The sequence below is a fragment of the Schistocerca americana genome, chromosome 1 (genome assembly GCF_021461395.2).
Source record: "Schistocerca americana isolate TAMUIC-IGC-003095 chromosome 1, iqSchAmer2.1, whole genome shotgun sequence".
NCBI classification, from domain to species: domain Eukaryota; kingdom Metazoa; phylum Arthropoda; class Insecta; order Orthoptera; family Acrididae; genus Schistocerca; species Schistocerca americana.
The window spans coordinates 877,240,495-877,264,078 of record NC_060119.1 but is presented as its reverse complement, the minus strand read 5'-3'; the positions used below and the strand labels follow the sequence as shown (position 1 = coordinate 877,264,078).

The window sequence follows — 23,584 nt, the reverse complement described above, 5'->3', positions numbered from 1 at the left end:
TTAAGCTCTTTCTCTTGAATAAATCATTCAATTTTTCTGAAACTGTACTCATTTGTTTGCATATGCACATCACATCTACCAATTTCCGTCTCCTTCGGATGATTTCTTCGTGGTGCATGGTTTTTTCTTTGTTTTTCTTTTTCTTTTTTGTCTTAAAGTATATTACCCTACATATTTAAACTAGGACACGTGCTCCAGATGTCCACCACTAATTTTGTAATTGGGTGCTCATGAAATGATTCCCTAAACACTTATGACTGTTCGGGGATTTGAGAGCATTCGACCCCTCTACCTGCGTATAAGTTTTCTGTCGGTAGTTGGGGTGGACTTACCATCATCGCCGAAATCACAATTTGCGACACGAATTAATGGGACACTTTCAATCTTATCTGGCGGAAGGGTTTTGTGTACACCGTAGCAGGAGGAAACATTGTAGATTATCCCACCAGACAAACTGTCAGTTACCCCACGATACATCGGGGTGTAATACCATGTATGACCAGGGATAATAGTCTCCATTCGGTGCGACAGAGAGTCTACAAGTTTCTTCACGTATGGTATCAGCAGCTGAAGCCACTCATTGATGATTAGACCCCGCAGACATACTATATTGCAGGGAAGTTAACTGTTACGTTTCATCTGCTATTCTAAATAGCACCAGGATTTTAGTTGGGATTAAGATAGGGTGATTAGGATTCCAGTCGAGTTCCGATAGGGTGCCAGAGCGTTCGTCTGGCCAGAAATTTGAACACGGCTATTGCCGTCTTGGTGGAAGGCGATAGTGTCGACAGCTTATCCTAAATACACTGCGAGCGAGTTAAACTTCTCAATGGGCTGTTGATAAAATCGATACCTTGTTTTTGAGGAAAAAAAAATTACGACTCGTCAGACGTCGCTGCTATACTCCTCTAATCAGCTATTTTCTATGTTTATATGTTGTCACGCTGGTGAAGACTTAAATATTTATGTGCCGTTGGCAGTGGCCTTTTGCGAGGTATCGGATACCGAATGTCCATTGCATGAAGTGCGTATTGCAACGTTCACTCGGAAACTGGCTGAAATGAATCTGCATTCACTGGCATAAGAAATTCCTATCGAATTTGAAATAAATTCTATTTCACAAGGCGTAACAATTGTCTCTGGTTCCAGTCAACAGGGATCTATTTAAGGCCACTGTTCTTTTCCGTGTACTTGGCTCCGAGTGGCACACCATGTTGGGTAGTCCGCGCTGATAAAACTAATCGTGCAACTTCATTCATGGCGTGGTCATAAGCACGTGCAAACATGATAACTCTTTTGTGCAATTTTGTCTCCACGTCGACCCACCTTTACTGCGCCGATTCCCTACAGTCAACTGGCAGATAAAAACCATTTCACACCACCGACTTGACGCCAGCAGCGGAGGGCGCATGACCACATGTACCGGTTCTACACCGTCTACAGTGCTCCAAAGCGATCATTGTTCTCGATTTTAAGCGTGTGACTAATATTTTGTTCGGTGAATTTACATATATGTCCGCGTGTCTAATACACATTGATGGAGCCAAAAGTTTCTGTGACGGTTGCCCATCGCGAGACAAGTGTGTCGCTGTGGTCTGACGCGGTAAGGAAAAAAAAAAAGGCGTTGGGAGAAAAAGAGGGACACAGCGAGAAATGCTTGTTTGAATGTAAATGCAGATACTAGCGAAGCCTGCAGCTTGCGATGTTGTATTTGACCACGAATGTGTGCAATGTTCTCAATGCGTTGTGTCAGTCTTGGCCAGAACAGTGTTCTGGGTAGTTGGGAGTGCAGTATGTCGGAGGTACGTTAATTCGAACGTGGGCAAATTGTTCGTGCTCGTATGCTGCGTGCGTTTTGGTGTTTCAAGAGGCGCCGTATCGAAGATTTATACTGCACACAAGGAATGCGGAAAAACATTGTCCGCTAAGTCACAACGCGGACGAATGTGTGTTGTTGAGTGGGAAGAAAGTCATTTGGTGTGATGAGCTTTGGTTAATGCAGTTTTCCAACTTCTGGCCGAGTTTATGTCCAAAGACTGAAAGATGGCGGGGGACCGGTGATGATTTGGGCAGCCATATCGTGGTGTTTGACGTGCCTATGGTTAATTTGCAAGGTAACTTTACTGAAAGGATTATGTGAAGATTTTGGCCGATTAGGTCCATCCCATGGTACAGTGTGCGTTCCCCAACGGGGATGCTGCGTTCCAAGAGGATTGGGCCACTGTTCCCAAAGCTCGCATCGCCCAGGACTGCTTTGTCTCCTGGACAACGCAGTCACTTCATATCAGCATTATTAAGCCTTTGTGATCTACTTTGGAGAGGAGGGAGCGTGATCGCTGTCCACCTCCACCTGTGTTACCTAATCCTGCCACTGTTTTGCCGGAAGAATGGTATAAGATTCCCTTGAAAGTCGCACACTTACCCATTCTGAGACGACTACAAGCTATTTAGAATAGCAGCGGTTTGGTACACCGATTAAGCATGTTAATGTGCCTCGCGGTTTAGGGCGCTATGTCATGGATTGCGCGGCCCCTCCCGCCTGAGGTTTGAGTCCTCCCTCGGGCGTGTGTGTGTGTGTGTGTTGTTCTTAGCAGAAGTTAGTTTAATTAGTGAGTAAGTCTTGGGACCGATGACCTCAGCAGTTTGGTCCCTTAGGAATTCACACACGTTTGAACATGTTAATGTGTTCTGTTTTTCGTGTTTCCATATTTTTGTCCACCCCCTGTATAAGCGGAGCAGAGAGGAATGAAGAATCGTTGTAGCGATGGTACTATGAGCAAGCTGGAAAATCCACGGACATAATATCGGATTGTTATGGCACTGCTCTGGAAACGACCATCTTGGCAACGGCGAAACTGCACAGTTGATCGCGTGCTATTGCCGTGCGTGAGCAGTTATGGATAATGGCTTAAGGACGGCGTAACCGTAAGTAGGCTACAACGTGTTGCACGTGCATGCCTCGTACAGAACGTGGAAATTAAGTGGTGATCTGTAGATCCGTCGACAAAATATAATCCTGGTGCAGGGTAAACCGTCATGCAGGCAAATGGCTGCTCGAAACATTTAGGTCGTACGCGTTCCGGTGGGACAGTATTATGCCATAGTCGACACTCAGGTGTTCACCTCTCGGACCCGTGGTGGTAATCGACAGTTGTGGACCACGTGAACATTATTGCGGTCCACCTGCATCTCATGCCTTCACCGACACCGATGGCATATTCCAACTCGATAACTGTAGATGTCACAATGCCAGAATCATGCTGCAGTGGTTTGACAATGAATTTACATATATGTCTTGGCAACCAAATTCACCTGTTCTGAACGCATTGCAACACATATGTGACGCTATCGGGCGCTGACTCGGTGCCCACAAACTACCGGCCCGTAGTTTACTGTAAATGTGTGATCTGTGCGCAGACATCTGGTGCCACGTACTTCTGGAAGTTGTATTGATGCCACGCGGGTTCGCTGCTGTACTTCGTCGCCAAGGCAGGGCAACGCGGTATTAAGCACGTCGCCATAACGTGTGGCCCACCAGTGTTGTTCCTGCCTGTGTTCCTTTGCACCTGGCAAAGCGGCCACGTGGCCTGTGTGTATCCCGATGCTGCAGTGCAGCTTTACCGTTTCCGGGTTATTCCGGAGGGCCTGGGCAGCGGCGCGCGACGGGCCGTGAACGAGCTGCTCGCCGGCCCAACGGTGAACGACCCGGCTCAGCCCGCCGATGCTGCCTGTGGCACCACCAACTGGCTTCTTCCCTTCCCTTCCCGATCACTGCCGGTATTAAGTATCTCCGAGCGACGCGGCCCCGCAAACGACCTCGCTAACGCACGTTCGTGTGCTGGTGCTCCACTTGCAGGTTGCCGTTCTAGCGCTGATGGCGAAACAAATGTGCACCACCAGTATTTGCGCTACTAGCGCTGGGAAGTTGGAGGCATTAAGTTTCTGATCTGACTTCGCGCCAGTGTCCTGGGTTAAATACCAATATCTTTGCAGTATCTCACGCAGTGACGGCATATGACGTTGTCGATTGTGATCCGTCCGCCAGATAGGACATCAAGATCGACGGCCTCCTTGGTGCTATGCGAGAGGAGTAAGGTGTGTACGGAAACGGAGTTCCCTCTCCGCCGTTGTTGTTCTGATAATAATAATAATAATAATAATAATAATAAATCATAAACAACAACACACCCTTTAGAAAGTTTATTTGCAATCGTCGTAGTGAACCAATTTCTTTCTATTACATTACAATACTTTGAAAAGGTGGGCACAAAGTAACCCCATCCCCCCGGTACTGCGAGCGTAAAATAAAAAGTGACGTTCTACTTTGAAATTACACTGTAAGACAAAAACACACACACACACACACACACACACACACACACACACAGAAAAACCGGCGCTCCAGGAACAAGTGATGCAATTTGCTCACAAACTGATATTCATACAGGTATCGACGGAAAATACGAAATATTGAGCTTTGGCCGTCGTTGGGCGTGGGAGTGACGCTTCAACGCAGTTTCACTATGCAGCTGGTAACGACAGTGAAAATGGGATATGTCGATACTAAGGCATGAAATCCCTGCAAATTTTATTGCGTTTACTCAGCTGGACAGTAACTTTGCCTCCCAGAAGAGGCGCGTGGACAAATTACGCAGAGACACTCTTAGCTTCAGATTCATCGTTATCATCGATCGGACGTGCAACTGATGCTTCAGTGACCACAAGGAGCATTAAGAGGCGGCTCGGGGAAGGGGGGCTGAGGTCACTGTGCCCCTTTCGCCGATTACCATTGACCTCCGTGCAGGCACAAGCCCGTTTCCAGTGGCATCCGGCATATTTCGCCTGTAATCTCATTGACTGGAGTTCAACTGTCTTCAGTGAAAAGTCCTACTTCGAAATGAGCCCCGGCGACTAGCGAAGACGCATCGGATACCAACCTGCGTGTCGCGCGCCATACGGCCCGACAACCAGGGTTCATAATCTGGGGTGCCGTTCCATTTCATAGCAGGACGTCTTGGTTGTCATCCGCGGCACCCTTACAGCACAACAACGATACTCTACGCCCCGTTTTCTTGCTCTTCATGGCAAGCCGTCCTGGGCTTACGTATCAGCAAGATAATGCCAGCCTGCACACGGTGAGATTTTTTACTGACTGTCTTCGTGCTTGCGAAACCCTACATTGGCCAGCAAGGTCGCCGGATCTCTCCCCAGATGAGAACGTTTGGAACATAACGGGCAGGGCGCTTCAGCCAGCTCAGGATTTTGATGATCTAAGAATTTGGTTCGATATCCGTCAGGAAGACATCCGACAACTGTGTGAATCTATGCCAAGCCGAATAACTGCTTGCATAAGGGCCAGTGGTTGACCGCGTGATTGTCTTGCCTGATCTCTGAAGCTCTTTCTCTTGAATAAACTATTCCGTTTTTCTGAAATTGTGATCATTTGTCTGTCTATACATGTACATCACGTCTACCGATTTCCGTCCTATTCGGGTAATTCCTTCGCGGTGAATATTTTTTCTTTTGTGGAGTGTATTTTTTCTTTCTTAGCGTGTGTTTTTTCCTGATTTTTTATGTTCACATTCGTCCTTCTAAGGCAGTTATCGTGAGTACCCGCAAGACTTCCAGTGATGTCAGCAACTTCGTCGTTATTCTCGCTGAGAGCATTTCGGAGCGTCGTGGCGAGTTTCTCACAGTATTGCAGGATTACGCAGGGTGAAACTGCGCCGTTAACGGCAGACCCCCTCCCAAGGAGGCGCAGAGGAAGTGCAGAGCTGCGGCCCGTGGGACACGGTCTCGTCGAATGCGAGGCCTCTCTGCCTTACCGCCGTCCTTCCTCTCTGCTGCTCCTCTCACTCGTAAGCCACATACAGGTAGCGGACTGACAGACTCGAAAATCGCTTAACTCACAATCAACCACTGGCGTGCAGTCAAATTTAGACCACACGTCACAGCTGTGGAGAAGTTAAATGATTAAAGCAGAAGGCTAACCGGAGCATGACATACGTCGGACGCAAAGTATACATTTAAGTGAGACGAGCATTCCCACCCACACGCATCAATCATGTCGTGACCATATGAGCGGCGATAGAAAGCTGTATGAGTGCTTAGGTGTCGAACGCTATCTTGGAGGCGCTTTCTCATACTTCTTGTAACTTAAGAGTAGGTCAGCCTGAGCCTTTGATGATGGAGTCTACATTGTGGTAGCACAAGCTGAGTGAGTTCGTTCGATGGAATTTAAGGGGACATGTGAGCCAAGAAGTGGTGTGCTTCTTCTTATAGAATCTACAGAATCGCTCTGCGGTTGATACGTGTGCAGGCAGTAAAGCTCTGGCTGCGTAATTACGCTTGAAAATTAGAAAAGAAACTTTGTGATGGGGTGAAGAGATCTCTACCTTTCTACGTATATCATAACTACGAGGGCAGTTCAATAAGTAATGCAACACTTTTTTTTTCTCGGCCAATTTTGGTTGAAAAAACCGGAAATTTCTTGTGGAATATTTTCAAACATTCCCACTTCGACTCGTATAGTTTCATTGACTTCCGACAGGTGGCAGCGCTGTACGGAACTGTTAAAATGGCGTCCGTAACGGATGTGCGTTGCAAACAACGGGCAGTGATCGAGTTTCTTTTGGCCGAAAACCAGGGCATCTCAGATATTCATAGGCGCTTGCAGAATGTCTACGGTGATCTGGCAGTGGACAAAAGCACGGTGAGTCGTTGGGCAAAGCGTGTGTCATCATCGCCGCAAGGTCAAGCAAGACTGTCTGATCTCCCGCGTGCGGGCCGGCCGTGCACAGCTGTGACTCCTGCAATGGCGGAGCGTGCGAACACACTCGTTCGAGATGATCGACGGATCACCATCAAACAACTCAGTGCTCAACTTGACATCTCTGTTGGTAGTGCTGTCACAATTGTTCACCAGTTGGGATGTTCAAAGGTTTGTTCCCGCTGGGTCCCTCGTTGTCTAACCGAACACCATAAAGAGCAAAGGAGAACCATCTGTGCGGAATTGCTTGCTCGTCATGTGGCTGAGGGTGGCAATTTCTTGTCAAAGATTGTTACAGGCGATGAAACATGGGTTCATCACTTCGAACCTGAAACAAAACGGCAATCAATGGAGTGGCGCCACACCCACTCCCCTACCAAGAAAAAGTTTAAAGCCATACCCTCAGCCGGTAAAGTCATGGTTACAGTCTTCTGGGACGCTGAAGGGGTTATTCTGTTCGATGTCCTTCCCCATGGTCAAACGATCAACTCTGAAGTGTATTGTGCTACTCTTCAGAAATTGAAGAAACGACTTCAGCGTGTTCGTAGGCACAAAAATCTGAACGAACTTCTCCTTCTTCATGACAACGCAAGACCTCACACAAGTCTTCGCACCCGAGAGGAGCTCACAAAACTTCAGTGGACTGTTCTTCCTCATGCACCCTACAGCCCCGATCTCGCACCGTCGGATTTCCATATGTTTGGCCCAATGAAGGACGCAATCCGTGGGAGGCACTACGCGGATGATGAAGAAGTTATTGATGCAGTACGACGTTGGCTCCGACATCGACCAGTGGAATGGTACCGTGCAGGCATACAGGCCCTCATTTCAAGGTGGCGTAAGGCCGTAGCATTGAATGGAGATTACGCTGAAAAATAGTGTTGTGTAGCTAAAAGATTGGGGAATAACCTGGTGTATTTCAATGCTGAATAAAACAACCCCTGTTTCAGAAAAAAAAAATGTGTTGCATTACTTATTGAACTGCCCTCGTATATTAATATGGTCAGTTCTTATCGCATTCGTGATGATTTTTGAATGCTATGCGACCGTACTTGGTGTTGACACTGAAGAGAAATAGACAGTGATGTGGTTTTTTCATTACAAAATACATTGGGCAAGATCTGATTTTTTGGGAGCTATTCATCTTCAGTAGTCATTGCAAGTGTTACAGACGTAACTAGCGGCTCAAGGCGTTTAGTATCGAGCCTTAATGGCATGGCAAGACAGCTACGGTCGCAGGTTCGAATCCTGCCTCGGGCATGGATGTTTGTGATGTCCTTAGGTTAGTTAGGTTTAACTAGTTCTAAGTTCTAGGGGACTAATGACCTCAGCAGTTGAGTCCCATAGTGCTCAGAGCCATTTGAACCTTAATGGCATATCTTTGCGATAGTTCAGAGCACATCAGACTACTACTGTCTCCAGTCTGTACTGCAATTCTCGCATCAGTCATCATGCACTGTGCTATAAACTCCCAGCATCGTCCAAAATGTACATATTCTCCACCTTTTTCACAAATACAGGTCGTCTAGATCAGTGCTAGACATCTTCAAGAGGAATGAAAGGGGGGGGGGATGTGAAAGTTTTTCCCCATTGTGGTAACTTGCACCTAATTTGACCAGACGGTTGTGTCGAAAATGAGGAGACCTAGTTATGCTCTAGTTATGCTGCGTGTACACTACCGGAAAAAAATGCAACGCCCTCTGAAGGACTGTGTTCAGTGGCACCGAACTATAATATGTACATACTGAGGGTTTTTATTGTTAGTGATTCGTCACGTCGATCGGCGATCATTTGGCGCTCAGGAGACCCGTCTGCGCACCCTTTGTTTTGCCTCTGCAAGCAGTAACTGTGCTGAATTTAGAAGTGAACAGTGTTTTGCAACATTTATTCTGGGGCTCAAAGAAGCTCCACCCACGAGTACGTAGCCTGCTTTTTTTGAACAGCTTCAGCCATTTGAACGGTGTCACATTGCGGGTCTGCAGGAAGCTGAATGGACGTATCGAGGGACCGCTGCGCAAGTTGGGGACAGTGTAACGGTGCTGTGTCGCCGCTTTTCAAGAGTAGTCTGTGGAACATTCACACACCCGGAGATTTGGTTCTTGACATTGGGATACTACAGGCGCACGTGAAAATCGACCCATTGTGCCAGCAGCGGCGTTCGACCGAACGTCATCCTGGGACGAAATCGTGGCACATGTTACACCTGCTTTCTCACTAGGAACCATTGGGAACCATGTGTTTGCAGCAATATTAAGATCACGTGTGGCTCAGGCCAGGCTACCACTATGACACTGCCAACCGCGGCTACTCTGGTGTCATGAAAGAGTCGATTGCAGAGTGGAATGGCGCTCTGATGTTCTCGGTGATGAGCGTATATTCTCTCTGTATGCGAGCGACGGTCGTGCGCGTGTACAGCATAGACCTAGTTGAGCTTCCTGTTCCAGAGTGCATTCGGCCACGGCACACAAATCCCAGCCCGGGCTTCATGGTATGGGGAGCCATTAGTTACCATTGCGGTCACTTAAGGTGTTTCCGCAGGGTCAAGTAACCAGTGCCTGCTAATTTGCGCAGGGCGTTATCCCCGTGCTACTGCCATTACATCAACAGGAGGGTGATATGCTTTTTTATCAGGACAATGTAAGTCCAAGGCTTGCTTTTTTTGATGTAAAACAGTTGCCCTGGGCAGCAAGAACCCTCGCCATTTGAACACGTATGGGATATTATGAACGCACTTGTTCTCCAGAGACTGCAAGATCCATTGCCGAATTGCAACAAAAGGCGCAAGATGATTGCGACAATCTACAGCAGGATGCCGTTCACACTTTTGGATCATTTTCATATGAGAATACACGCCTGCGTTGCCACCAGAGATGTACACTGTGTATGATCCCTGGTTGGGCACCCTTTGATGTGACGTGTGTTTCATTTAGTCTGAATTTATCAGTAACTCCTGCAGTGATGAACTATGTGTCGCATCACTTGTCAGTACGATGTCCTTGAGAGTGGAGCATGTTTTTCGGCATTGTTGTGTCGGGGCGATCCAGTAAACGGAGAAACACAGACCGAAAGCCATAGAACCACTACGTACGTACGTTTGTACAAGTATTTATATGTGTACGTATTGCTATTCTTGCCTTATTCTTAGCGCCATGCCTAGAGAAATGTCTACAAGAACTGCACATCTCTTGTGAGAAATCGCTGCCCTTTCTCTCTCAGTTAGTGAGAAAACATCAGCCCGTGGCGCGCCCTTTATTTTCCCGGTGCCTGCAAATAGAAGTTGCGGGTCCCTAGAGCAAACTTGTGTGGCCTGCGCGCCGCTGGTCACGGAAGGCCCGCCAGCCGAAATTCCTGCTGTCCCATCCGTCAGGTTATTACGACCCCGGGCGCCACCAGGCACGGCCCAGGAATGCGCCAGACCAGCGCCGACCCAGTTCGCCGTGCCCTGCCGTGAGCAGCCGCCTTAAAAGTTCGCGAATTCCCTCTGGAATCCGACAGACCGCTGAGGAGCCGTTCTATTGATGTATTCGTCGCTTGCTCAAAGTTACAGGTGCAAGGTGGTGCCGTCACTTCCACTGCTGCGCCTTCTCTCAACAAGTTTGGCTGTAGCCGATAGTTCATTTCAAAGTATTCCCCCGCCTCACACATTCTGAGATGGAGCGCCGCAGTAGTCAGTGATTATATGATGGAGAAACTTTAATTAATAAGTCGTTTGGTTTTTTTACTCGTATGGTGATCTTCAGATAGGGAGCTGTAGGATGTTTCCTTGCTCTTCGTTCAGAACCTGTTAATGAAACTTTGTAAGTTGAGTTTCACCGATATTCGTCGTGTTTCTTGAGCCGTCATCTAATTGAGATTTTACTTACTTTCTTTGAAGTTCTCCATTGGATCAAGCAAACGTACCCGTTCTTCGTATACAATTTATATCAACACTTGGTCTGACTTGATGCAGGTACCATATAATCACGCAGTCATCCAAGCATTTCATAAAAATTATTTGATAGAGGTTCACCAGTTTCCCGATATTACGCCCATGAACTTACATCGCTGCAGCGACGGATGAATCTGTGCGGTTGCTCCCATTTGACACCGGTACGCCGATTTGTTAGTATCACATGACTCCAATTTTATACGTTCAGATCCACTTGCCAACCGTTTCAATAGTGTGGACTCTTGTGCGGTCGCAAATAGGGAACAGGATAGCAGAACCATTGTATCGAGTGAGCTTTATTTTCCATATGAATCAAAAAAATGTTCAAATGTGTGTGAAATCTTATGGGACTTAACTGCTAAGGTCAACAGTCCCTAAGCTTACACACTACTTCTAAATTATCCTAAGGACGAACACACACCCATGCCCGAGGGAGGACTCGAACGTCCATATGAATCGTAGCCACTGTTCCCTGGGTCACATAGGTAATTCAAAGTAGAGAGAGTTTATGCGATTGCACGTCAGAGATTACACACCTAACGAGTTTGCCTTGCGGGTGTATTGTTGGGTCTATATTGATAGGACGCAGCATCCCTTTCGGTCGATGTACTTCCAAATGAAGTCTTATAGGTAGTGTAATTTCTCGGGAGGTATCTTACGGTAAAGCTATTGCTCTCGCCCTCTGTGAACAGGAGCTGAGCCCAAACACACATGCCGTTTGCGAACTACTGATGTCGTCTTGAAAAGCTGTGCGATGATGCTATTTGGAGAGTATAAAATATGAGCGCGCTGTGCTGTCAGAGCTCCAAAATCACTGCTAAAGGTGGTTCCAGTAATACCTGGTACCGTCCACTACGTAATGCGAGAAGTACTGCAGGTTTGTTAGTCCTCAGATTAAGTAGAATACGTCTTCTCCACGGTAGGACGTACACTCGGCGCCATGGTGTATGTACAGTTCGTGTTTCCACTATTTGTCTCAAATTATTCATCCGGCTTACCAGTACCGTCAAGGTTCGTCACCTTGCCTTAAATGAAAGAAGGAAGATGACGAGGTAATTATACACGATCTGCGAGCTCAGATTGTGCAAAGATTGTGAAGGAAATAGTCTCCGTGCTTTTCATAGAAACTATCTCGGCATTTGCTTAAACCACGTTTGGGAAGCCATTGAAACCTTAAATGTTGATGGCTGGACGAGGATTTGAACGCTAGTCTTCCCGAATGCGGTTGGACAACTGCGCCGCCTTGCATGGTCACGCTGTCGTGTTTGGGTTCTATTAAGACGGCCTGGTGACTGTCTAGACCGAGGAAAGAGTAACTGCTTGTATACTAATCAATAGTAGACTGGTAGACACAGCCGGCCGGGGTGGCCGTGCGGTTCTAGGCGCTTCAGTCTGGAACTGCCCGACCGCTACGGTCGCAAGTTCGAACCCTGCCTCTGCCATGGATGTGTGTGATGTCCTTAGGTTAGTTAGGTTTAAGTAGTTTTAAGTTATAGGGGACTGATGACCTCAGATGTTAAGCACCATAGTGTTCGGAGCCATTTGAACCATTTGAATGGGGCACACAACGTAACAATCATAAGATCTCCTGAACCCCGCGTTTCATGTTTCTCTGTGATACGAAAATAATCTCGGGGCGTATAACAGAGACGCTGCATTTGGTACATTCTATACTCGTTTCATACAAATGGAAGGGCTGTTCAGTGCACTGTATTATACCGTGCTCCGGCATTCCGTGTCTCGTGAGCAGATTTATTTTCCACTTTGTATGTATCATCGTCTTCACTTTGCGTAATCTGCAGGTGGAGGAAGGAACACGTTTAAAGTTCCTGTATGATCTGTCCAGGAAGACGAAAGGTTCCGATTTGTGCCAATAGAAAAAGGGTATAGATTCACACGAAATCTTAAGTCTGCACATTGCCTTACTTATTGCTGATATCCATAGCTTCAAATTAGCTAAGCCGTATCCAGAACTGACTGTCATTTCGAAACATGTCTCCATGACTGGTACGAGACCTATACAACCATTGTAAGATACCGCTGACTAGAACATGCGAGCTCTAAACGTTATAACACACAATTCTTCTGTGGTGAGGTGATTACTTTTGCTAACCACGTCGCCCACCTCAAGCTGACCTATGCCCTCATACAATCGTCAGTCAGATGACTCTGAAGCAATGTCGCTATACAATATCCCGCATGTCCAAGAGATTTCTGGAATCGCGGCCTGAAAACTGAAACAAACATAAAAATCCGAGAGCGCCGTTGTAGGGACACCCTGGTTGTCAGTAATCTCTGCCATCAAAAAGTTACTGCAGGTATAATTAATATAGGATTAAGAATGTAACGAATAGGATATTAAATACAGTGTTGACAAGATTTTTTCTATTACAGCACTTTAAAACTTGAGTAGAATATTTGTTCCTAGGTCCATAACCACATTCTGAGTTGTAATATAATAACTTTTGTCGAGACCTAGAATCTTATGTACACGAATCAGCATGGTACGTAGTGCGAGCAAAATTCTGTGGCTGCTAGATGTGCAGTCGGTTGGGAAGCGTGGTTTGAGTGGCAGGGGGGGGGGGGGGGGGGGAGGGGGGGTGGGCGCTCATAGCGCTGTAGGGGAAATGCCGAGCGCTGGAGGGGAGGTGCCGTTCTAAACTGAAGCCTACACTCACATTTTTGGTAAATATTAAGTGGGGCCCCTCCACGCCCACATTGGTGACCATTCAAAAAGATCTGTCACCTCTTCTTTGGTTAGTATCTAAAAAGAATTCCACCGAAAATGCAGCGATTTATTTTCGCATGGTTTTTCAGAGAAGTCACGAATGGGGAATTTTGAATAAAACCTGCACATTTCTCTTGTTGCCAGGTTAAAATTTGCTTCTTTCGCTAAAACTTCGCAGAGTTTACACTGTGTCACCTCATTAACATGTACAGACGCAGTTGCGAGAGAATTATGAAACAGTGATTTATTAAGTGAGGAACTCAGGAAAAGTCAAGTCAGTATCTTATGAAAAAGCACATCCTCTGCACAAAATAAACGTATAATGACTTCAGTTATGTTGTTTCACCAGCTATCGACGGCTCTTAAAAATTACATTCTTTCATCGAAAAAGTGTGTAGTTAGTGGAACAATGAAATTTAGCATAATAATCATATGCCAAAATATCCTCCTCCTTGGTGCTATCATTTGCCAAAATCTCACTTACATATCTCAAACCGTTTATGGAATATGAGGAATGTTGTGGATGTTTCACTCCTCCTTTGTCGCTGGCGTGGCGCGATCGCAAATTAGTGCGCTACATCAGATCAGTTTTTTCGAGATTGGTGACAGTGTAAAGAAAAGTTCAATAGCCAGCTAAATTTCATATGGAGCAACATATTATGTAATATGCACCAGAAGCAAAATCGTAGCGACTCTGACGCATCGCAGAGACAGACTTGGAAATCTCATTTCCTAGCAGTTGCAGAGAGACAGCTGTGATGCCGGCTGAGGACTGCTGGTTCTGACAGCGTGGGGTCTGTTGCAGGGGACTCTGAGTACAAGCCGTACGTGTGCGCGGAGCCAGACGTGACGGAGTTGAGCCTGGACGGCACCGAGGACTTCCTGGTGCTGGCCTGCGACGGCCTGTGGGACTTCGTCACCGAGCAGCAGGTCGCCGCCGCCGTCTACCTGCATCTCCACGAGCATCCAGGTAGGGCGCAGCTTTTAGGTTACGTTAGACGTACTTTCAGTGCAAAAGAAATATGTTAATGTACGCAGTCGAAATGGTCGTCATGGATGTGGAACAAGTCAAAAAATCACATTTTCATTTAAAACGATAGCACACTTGTCACAAAACATGTGAATGTTCGAGACACTAAGGTGCATATGATAATTCTTAGGCTGTTATACAAAAAAAATCATTTTACAGCACTTACATGCAACAGAATGCGCTACCAGTATCTTCCAAAACGCCACGTATAAACACAGGATTTTTCCAGGGTTCATATTCCGGGTTCTGTTTATGATAGAAAGGTAGGGTCAAGTGGTTTGCATAGCTTTTGGGCTAGGGACTATTTGTATACCTAACAGAAGGATCATCTTGCCGTAATTAGACCACAGTTCACGATCAAGTTTTGAATACTACACTTTTCCAGCAGCTTAGGCAAAGGGAGCAAATCAGCTGGTTTGCTTTTCATTTAATGTGGTGTGCGATGCGCCTTTGGGGGCTTATGGAGGAGCCATTTAGTTCATTCGCAGATCATGAGAAAACTGAAAACAACGTTTCTCACAATTTTTTGCCGTCAGCAGTAGGTATGTAAATAACTATTCGCAGCAAATTGCTCAAATTTTAACGGTATATTCTCTAGGTATTTATTTAGCAGCAGCATTTTCCCGTTTTTAGAGATATTTATCTGTTATCGAGAAACACCCCAAAAACATGATTTTGTGTACCAAAACAGAGCCGCTGATTTCAAGATGGCTATGAACAGATAATGTTCGTAAGATCCCGATCTCCATGACAGTGAAAATTTTCTTGAAATCTTTATCCATTTCCGAGATTCAGAAGTTCAAAGTTACTCCATTTGTGCACGTAAAATACGCATGTAAAATGCGGTGTGAGGCTAAAAAGTAATTTATAAAGCGACGTAGCACTGAGAAATATGCTATAAAACGTGTCGGTCTTTCTCAGAAGGGATCTGGGAACCCCATGTAGTACTGAAGTCCACGTAAAATTTTTGTGCCCGGAGAATCCGGTCCGAGGTGTAAAATTAGTTTTGCTTTATGGTTGTATACATGGAAGAATCCTGGAGATACTAAAAGGTATCGGATAGATTATATAATGGTAAGACAGAGATTTAGGAACCAGGTTTTGAATTGTAGGACATTTCCAGGGGCAGATGTGGACTCTGACCACAATCTATTGGTTATGAACTGTAGAGTAAAACTGAAGAAATTGCAAAAAGGTGGGAATTTAAGGAGATGGGACCTGGACAAACTGAAAGAACCAGAGGTTGTACAGACTTTCAGGAAGAGCATAAAGGAACAATTGACAGGAATGGGGGAAAGAAATGCAGTAGAAGACGAATGGGTATCTCTGAGGGACGAAGTAGTGAAGGCAGCAGAGGATCAAGTAGGTAAAAAGACAAGGGCTAATAGAAATCCTTGGGTAACAGAAGAAATATTGAATTTAATTGATGAAAGGAGAAAATATAAAAATGCAGTAAATGAAGCAGGCAAAAAGGAATACAAACGTCTCAAAACTGAGATCGACAGGTAGTGCAAAATGGCTAAGCAGGCATGGCTAGAGGACAAATGTAAGGATGTAGAGGCTTATCTCACGAGGGGTAAGATAGATACAGCCTACAGGAAAATTAAAGAGACCTTTGGAGAAAAGAGAGCCACTTGTATGAATATCAACAGCTCAGATGGAAACCCAGTTCTAAGCAAAGAGGGGAAATCAGAAAGGTGGAAGGAGTATATAGAGGGTCTATACAAGGGCGGTGTACTTGAGGACAATATTATGGAAATGGAAGAGGATGTAGATGAAGATGAAATGGGAGATACGATACTGCGTGAAGAGTTTGACAGAGCACTGAAAGACCTGCATCGAAACAAGGACCCGGGAGTAGACAACTTTCCATTAGAACTACTGACGGCCTTGGGAGAGACAGTCCTGACAAAACTCTACCATCTGGTGAGCAAGATGTATGAGACAGGCGAAATACCCTCAGACTTCAAGAAGAATATAATAATTCCAATCCCAAAGAAAGCAGGTGTTGGCAGATGTGAAAATTACCGAACTATCAGTTTAATAAGTCACGGCTGCAAAATACTAACGCGAATTCTTTACAGACGAATGGAAAAACTGGTAGAAGCCGACCTAGGGGAAGATCAGTTTGGATTCCGTAGAAATATTGGAACACGTGAGGCAATACTGACCTTACGACTTACCTTAGAAGAAAGATTAAGGAAAGGCAAACCTACGTTTGTAGCATTTGTAGACTTAGAGAAAGCTTTTGACAATGTTGACTGGAATACTCTCTTTCAAATTCCAAAGGTGGCAGGGGTAAAATACATGGAGCGAAAGGCTATTTACAATTTGTACAGAAACCAGATGGCAGTTATAAGAGTCGAGGGGCATGAAAGGGAAGCAGTGGTTGGGAAGGGTGTGAGACAGGGTTGTAGCCTCTCCCCGATGTTATTCAATCTGTATATTGAGCAAGTAGTAAAGGAAACAACAGAGAAATTCGGAGTAGGTATTAAAGTCCATGGAGAAGAAATAAAAACGTTGAGGTTCGCCGATGACATTGTAATTCTGTCAGAGACAGCAAAGGACTTGGAAGAGCAGTTGAACGGAATGGACAGTGTCTTGAAAGGAGGATATAAGATGAACATCAACAAAAGCAAAACGAGGATAATGGAATATAGTCGAATTAAGTCGGGTGATGCTGAGGGAATTAGATTAGGAAATGAGACACTTAAAGTAGTAAAGAAGTTTTGCTATTTGGGGAGCAAAATAACTGATGATGGTCGAAGTAGAGAGGATATAAAACGTAGACTGGCAATGGCAAGGAAATCGTTTCTGAAGAAGAGAAATTTGTTAACATCGAGTATAGATTTAAGTGTCAGGAAGTCGTTTCTGAAAGTATTTTTGTGGAGCGTAGCCATGTATGGAAGTGAAACATGGACGATAACTAGTTTGGACAAGAAGAGAATAGAAGCTTTCGAAATGTGGTGCTACAGAAGAATGCTGAAGATTAGATGGGTAGATCATGTAACTAATGGGGAGGTATTGAATAGGATTGGGGAGAAGAGAAGTTTGTGGCACAACTTGACTAGAAGAAGGGATCGGTTGGTAGGACATGTCCTGAGGCATCAAGGGATCACAAATTTAGCATTGGAGGGCAGCGTGGAGGGTAAAAATCGTAGAGGGAGACCAAGAGAATGAATACACTAAGCAGATTCAGAAGGATGTAGGTTGCAGTAGGTACTGGGAGATGAAGGAGCTTGGACAGGATAGATTAGCATGGAGAGCTGCATCAAACCAGTCTCAGGACTGAAGACAACAACAACAACATAAGTAAGCTATCAAAATTTCACTGACCCATAATGTTCTCTTCATGTGAGTGATATGCCCTTGTGTCGGAGCACACAAAAGGTAAATATGCTGTTTTTAATTTAAAAGATTCTGACTGAAAAGAGGGATACCGGCTGCCTCGTTCAGCATGTCTGAGCACCGTTACATATTTTCCCAAAACTTTGACATGCGAACATATTTGAGTTTTTTTTGTTTTTTATACAGAGAGAGGATTAGACAGTGGCAGTGACAAAGAGACGGAGAAGTAATAAATACTGGAAGATATTACACAGTGGTTGTGTTGTAGAGAGAACGAAGGAGACAATGGCAGTGTGACAGAAAGAGGAGGAACACAGTGGCAGTGTAAGATAGTGTACAGTGGCAGAACAGTGCAAGGAAACGAGTGAAGAGACCGTGCCAGTGGGAGAGGAATAAAGAGAAAGTGGAATGAGTGAGAGCCAGTGTTAATGAGAGAGTCTATAACAATGACAATGAGGAAGAGAGAGATAATGAAAATGAGAAGAGACAGCAGCTGTGGGAAGGAATGAATGGCATAGTAACATAAGGGGGAGCAAGAGGCAGACAGTGACAGACAAGTCTGTAGTAGTAGTAGTAGTAGTAGTAGTAGAGAACGAAGGGGACTGTAGCTGTGAGACGGTCGGTCAAAGAAGAATTCTTTTGCCAGGGACGTATTTTTTTTCTTCTTTTTACTGTACGTGTTATTAGTGCCCTTTTAAAATACAAGACGACACGGAACGCTTTCGATGCAGAGTGTAATGAATAATACTCTCAGTAGTCCGGAATCGAATGAAAACAAAAATGTTGGCTTCTGTTACGTTTGTGATTCTTAATGGACCGTGTTCAAGTGATTTTCCTACCGAATGGCTTGCAGCAGAGTGAAAAAAGAGCTGGACATCATTCCACAATAGACGCCACGCATACGGGAGAGTCTACCGAAATTTCGTCACATCAAAGCAGACTGTTTATGTAAGTTTAGTAAGTGGATTGTTCTTAATATTTACACGTAGTAGAATAGTTAAAACTTCATTATGTCTATGTAGCGGTTTCAATGGTACTACTACTACTACTACTACTACTACTACGTTTTATGTAAATAACACTCCAGTGCTGCTTCTGTCACTGGTATTACTCCTATAACTTCTGTAAGTACAACACAAATACTATTCTTGAATTCCCCTCCGTCGTCAGAAAGTCTGCTTCGAACTCTGCTTATACGCCAGGATTATAATCAGTTTCGGAACGTCCTCGGCGGACGGTTATAGAAGCAAAATGTTTAGCGTAACGTACACTAGAAATGAATCTTAAGAAAAATTGCATAAAATGTGGGGAGAAGTTCCCAGCGGGTTCAGCTGTCTGAATAGGTAGAGTAGTGTCACCATTGACGAAATTGCATCCGGTATATTTCTTCGTGACGTTGCCATTGTGATCATATCCTAAATTAAGTCAACAAACCGCTATTTCCCCGTCTTGTGTCTAATTCACGATATAATCATACAAAATGTCAACAGATGTCCGTACAATCGTGTTTTGCACGGAAGATGGCATTCCAGTCAACGGACAAAATCACGTCAGCGATGACGCCGGTCAAACGGGATTGCCCCACATTCACAGTAGGTGTTATACAGTCACAGAAAAGGCGCTTACAAGACTCTCTGCGGTTGAGAGCCGTAAGAAAAATGGAAGCATGACAATCGCAAACTGTTGGGACCCAGAGGCTTAGTACCGCACGGCAACTGGCATCTGACCTCGCAGCATCCACTGGACGTATTGTATCGAGGCAAACGGTGCACAGAAGGCTTCGGCAGGGTGGTCTTTATTGTCGGAAACCAGCTGCATGTGAACCTCTGATGTGTCTTCACAGAAGTGAACGTCTAGAATGGAGTCGTCAACATGCCACCTGGACAGTCGAACGATGGGCCAATGTTCTTTTCGCAGATGACTCCCGATTTGGTGTGGAGAGTGATTCTCAACGCATGCGTATCTGGAAGGAACGTGGAACACGATTTCAAATCCAGACGTTGTAGAAAGAGACCGATATCGAAGAGGATCCGTAATGGTGTGGGCAGGGATTACGCTGACCAGTGACAGTAGGAGGATACAAGATGACTTGGACAGGATTTGAGATTGGTATAAAGAATGGCAGCTGACTCTGAATATAGATAAATGTAAATTAATGCAGATGAATAGGAAAAAGAATCCTGTAATGTTTGAATACTCCATTAGTAGTGTAGCGCTTGACACAGTCACGTCGATTAAATATTTGAGCGTAACATTGCAGAGCGATATGAAGTGGGACAAGCAAGTAATGGCAATTGTGGGGAAGGCGGATAGTGGTCTTCGGTTCATTGGTAGAATTTTGGGAAGATGTGGTTCATCTGTAAAGGAGACCGCTTATAAAACACTAATACGACGTATTCTTGAGTACTGCTCGAGCGTTTGGGATCCCTATCAGGCCGGATTGAGGGAGGACATAGAAGCAATTCAGAGGTGGGCTGCTAGATTTGTTACTGGTAGGTTTGATCATCACGCGAGTGTTACGGAAATGCTTCAGGAACTCGGGTGGGAGGCTCTAGAGGAAAGGAGTCGTTCTTTTCGTGAATCGCTACTGAGGAAGTTTATAGAACCAGCATTTGAGGCTGACTGCAGTACAATTTTACTGCCGCCAACTTGCATTTCGCGGAAAGACCACAAAGGTAAGATGAGAGAGATTAGGGCTCGTTCAGAGGCATATAGGCAGTCATTTTTCCCTCGTTCTGTTTGGGAGTGGAACAGGGAGAGAAGATGCTAGTTGTGGTACGAGGTACCCTCCGCCACGCACCGTGTGGTGGATTGCGGAGTATGTATATAGATGTAGACGTAGAACATGAAATTGTATGCGTGAATCGATAAGGTTTAACCGCTATCAGGAACCGTGAAAGATCTTGGGACCTCATTTGCGGTTGTTGGGAGGCGGTCTGGGCCCAGACTTCGTACTGATGGACGATAATGCTACACCTCATAGAGTACGGGTGGTTGATGTTTGTTTGGGAAGATACAGCTTGCATGGCGTGGGCTGCTCATTCTCCCGATTTGAATCTCGTAGAGCATGTGTGAGGTGCACTACCGAGAGCCGGCCGAAGTGGCCGCGTGGTTCTGGCGCTGCAGTCTGGAACCGCGAGACCGCTACGGTCGCAGGTTCGAATCCTGCCTCGGGCATGGATGTGTGTGATGTCCTGAGGTTAGTTAGGTGTAACTAGTTCTAAGTTCTAGGGGACTAATGACCTCAGCAGTTGAGTCCCATAGTGCTCAGAGCCATTTGAACCATTTTTTTGCACTAGCGAGACAGATTCCATTACGTCAGCATCCACCAGCCACTCTCAAAGACTTGTGAACAACTCTGCGGGAAGAATGGGCGTTATTGCTTCAACATTAGACTGAAGACATCACTCACAGCATGCACCGGCGTTTTCAGGCCTGTATTGCTGAGAAAGGTAGTCGCACGCCATGCTGAGCCCATTAACCAGTTGCTGGGGTGTGTGTGCAAATCCGTTAAATTGAGGGGGGGGGGGGATTTGTTCACCGTTATGCATGTAGAATTTATTTTGTTCTGCGTTCTTTTCATTGTTTCTACTTAACTATCCTGTTTATATTTTATATTGTTTTGTGGCAGAGTGAACGCAAACTTGCAAAATTTCCGTTTGTTGCTTTAATTTTGAACACCAGTGTGTGTGTGTGTGTGTGTGTGTGTGTGTGTGTGTGTGTGTGTGTGTGTCACCACAACCTACAACCCAAAAACGTAGTATAGAAGAAAGATAAAACATGTCACTCAAGTCCACAAAGCACTTGCAAGTCACGGGCATATTAAATACGTATGTAAGCTATGTCACTAAAACGTGTAAGATTCGAATTTGTATCACTATACATGAAGTCATAAAATGTGGAATATCGTTCGCCAAAATTTAGTTTTGAAGAAAAATATGCAAAATACCAAACAAAAAAAGAGAACCGAGTTAAAAGCTCATCGCAAATGGACTATATGTGCTGGTTCGTACAATTTTCGGAAGAGGCGCTAGCATTGAAACTATATGGAGGTGCCATTTTTTCTTTCAATATTGTTAAAGTGTTTAAATCAGAATACGAACATAATGGGTTACAGGAATAGCAATTTGAAATACATACTTTAAGTTTCCTAAATGCATAATTATGTATTAATTATAAATAAGACTTACGTAAACGTCTTAGCGGTGCTGCACCTACGGGATGGCTACCAACTTGCCTCGTATCTGCGTCTAAGCTTGGACGCCATGAAGCAGGGTGACCTGGTGGCATGCATGTCACGGAGTTGCGTTTCATCGTCCGGAAACCACAACACCGCCGGCTCGAATGAGGAGGCGGTCGCTGTCGTTCTGGGTAGCGAAATTATTTGTTTTTGGGCGAGTTCCGCTTCATCCTGTCCATCCGTAAAGGCCTCGTGCGTATACATTACCGCAGTAACCGTAGTTTGGCGTGCGCATTGTTGCCAGGCATAGCGGATAACAGTCGAGTGAGGCAGTTCTGTGAGACGTTGGATAAAACATACATCGCCTCCCAGCTACCTAAACAGCAACTGCTACAGGTTCATTTATTCTCCGCGAGCCATATTGCAGTGCGTAACGGAGGGTAATTGGGATACCACTGTCATTTCTGGCCCTTTTCTGCCCCAACCACGAATCGTGCGCCGGGAGAAAGGTCGTCAAAAGCCTCCCTATGGGTTAGAATTTTTCCGATTTTTCCCTCCATAGTTGTTTCGCAAGACGTATGCTGAAGGAAATAAATGATGCTTGACGCTTCTGTGAACCTGCCTTCTCGGAATTTTAGCAATAAACCCCTCCATGATTCATAATGCCCCTGCAGTAGCGTTGGCATTGGACTGCAGCTCCTTAGCGAACTCGTGTGTACTGAACGCTGCTCTTTATTTTTAATCTCGATTAATCCTATCTGATAAGGGTGTCATAATGATAAATGACTTCCTTCGGGGAGAGGGGGAGGGTGAATTTCATTAACATTCTTCCAGTGAATGTTAGTCCAGTATTTGATTTATCTACAGCTTGCTTGATGTGGCCGTTCCACTTCAGATCACTCAAGATTTATTGTATTTTCCAATTGTGACTGTCAGTGATTGATTCCCATAGATTGAAGCGTTTAATGTCAATTGCACAGTTCTTTAACCTATCATAGAACCTATCCAGATCCTCCTGCAATTCGCTGTAACGCCTGTATATATAATATATATAATGCGAATCCACCCTCGTAGATATTTTGACTGTGCAGTAGCCTCCAGGAGTTTATCACTAATCTTTTAATGTGTGGGTTTTGAGGCCCAGAGGACTGCCTGCCGCGTGGGCCACAGTTGAGCAAGACAATGCCACGCCTGTGGCGAAGACGTGCTAGTGTTCTTTGTAGAACGACTCTGCTTTCCTGGCCTGGACGTTACATGTCGCCCATAGAAGAAGGCCGGTATAGGAATAGAGGGCAATTTGCAACCTTTGTGGGCGCCATGCAAGCTACATAGAGAGAGATTCCCCAGGAGCAATCCCAGCCTCTCTTTCATTCCATGTTGTGATGTTTAGAGGCTTCGACTGCAGCACATCATATTGAATTCCCAGAGCTATAAATTTACATCTACTTACGTACTCTGCAAGCCATCGCATGGTGTATTGCGGAGGATACTTCGTATTACTAGTAATCAACTTCTTTTCTGCTCCACTCGTAAATAGACCAGGGGAAAAACCACTGTCTATGTGCATCCGACTTGACTAGAAGAAGGGATCGGTTGGTAGG

At 45.3% G+C, this 23,584-nt stretch overlaps 1 protein-coding gene across 1 annotated transcript in view; it reads left to right on the top strand.

Moving 5' to 3' along the window:
• Nucleotides 1-23,584, top strand: part of LOC124614112 (protein piccolo-like) — a 1,087,733-nt gene that overhangs the window by 520,128 nt on the left and 544,021 nt on the right. The window contains 1 exon segment of the mRNA XM_047142918.1: nt 14,231-14,395. Coding sequence (XP_046998874.1) covers nt 14,231-14,395 — 165 coding nt within the window.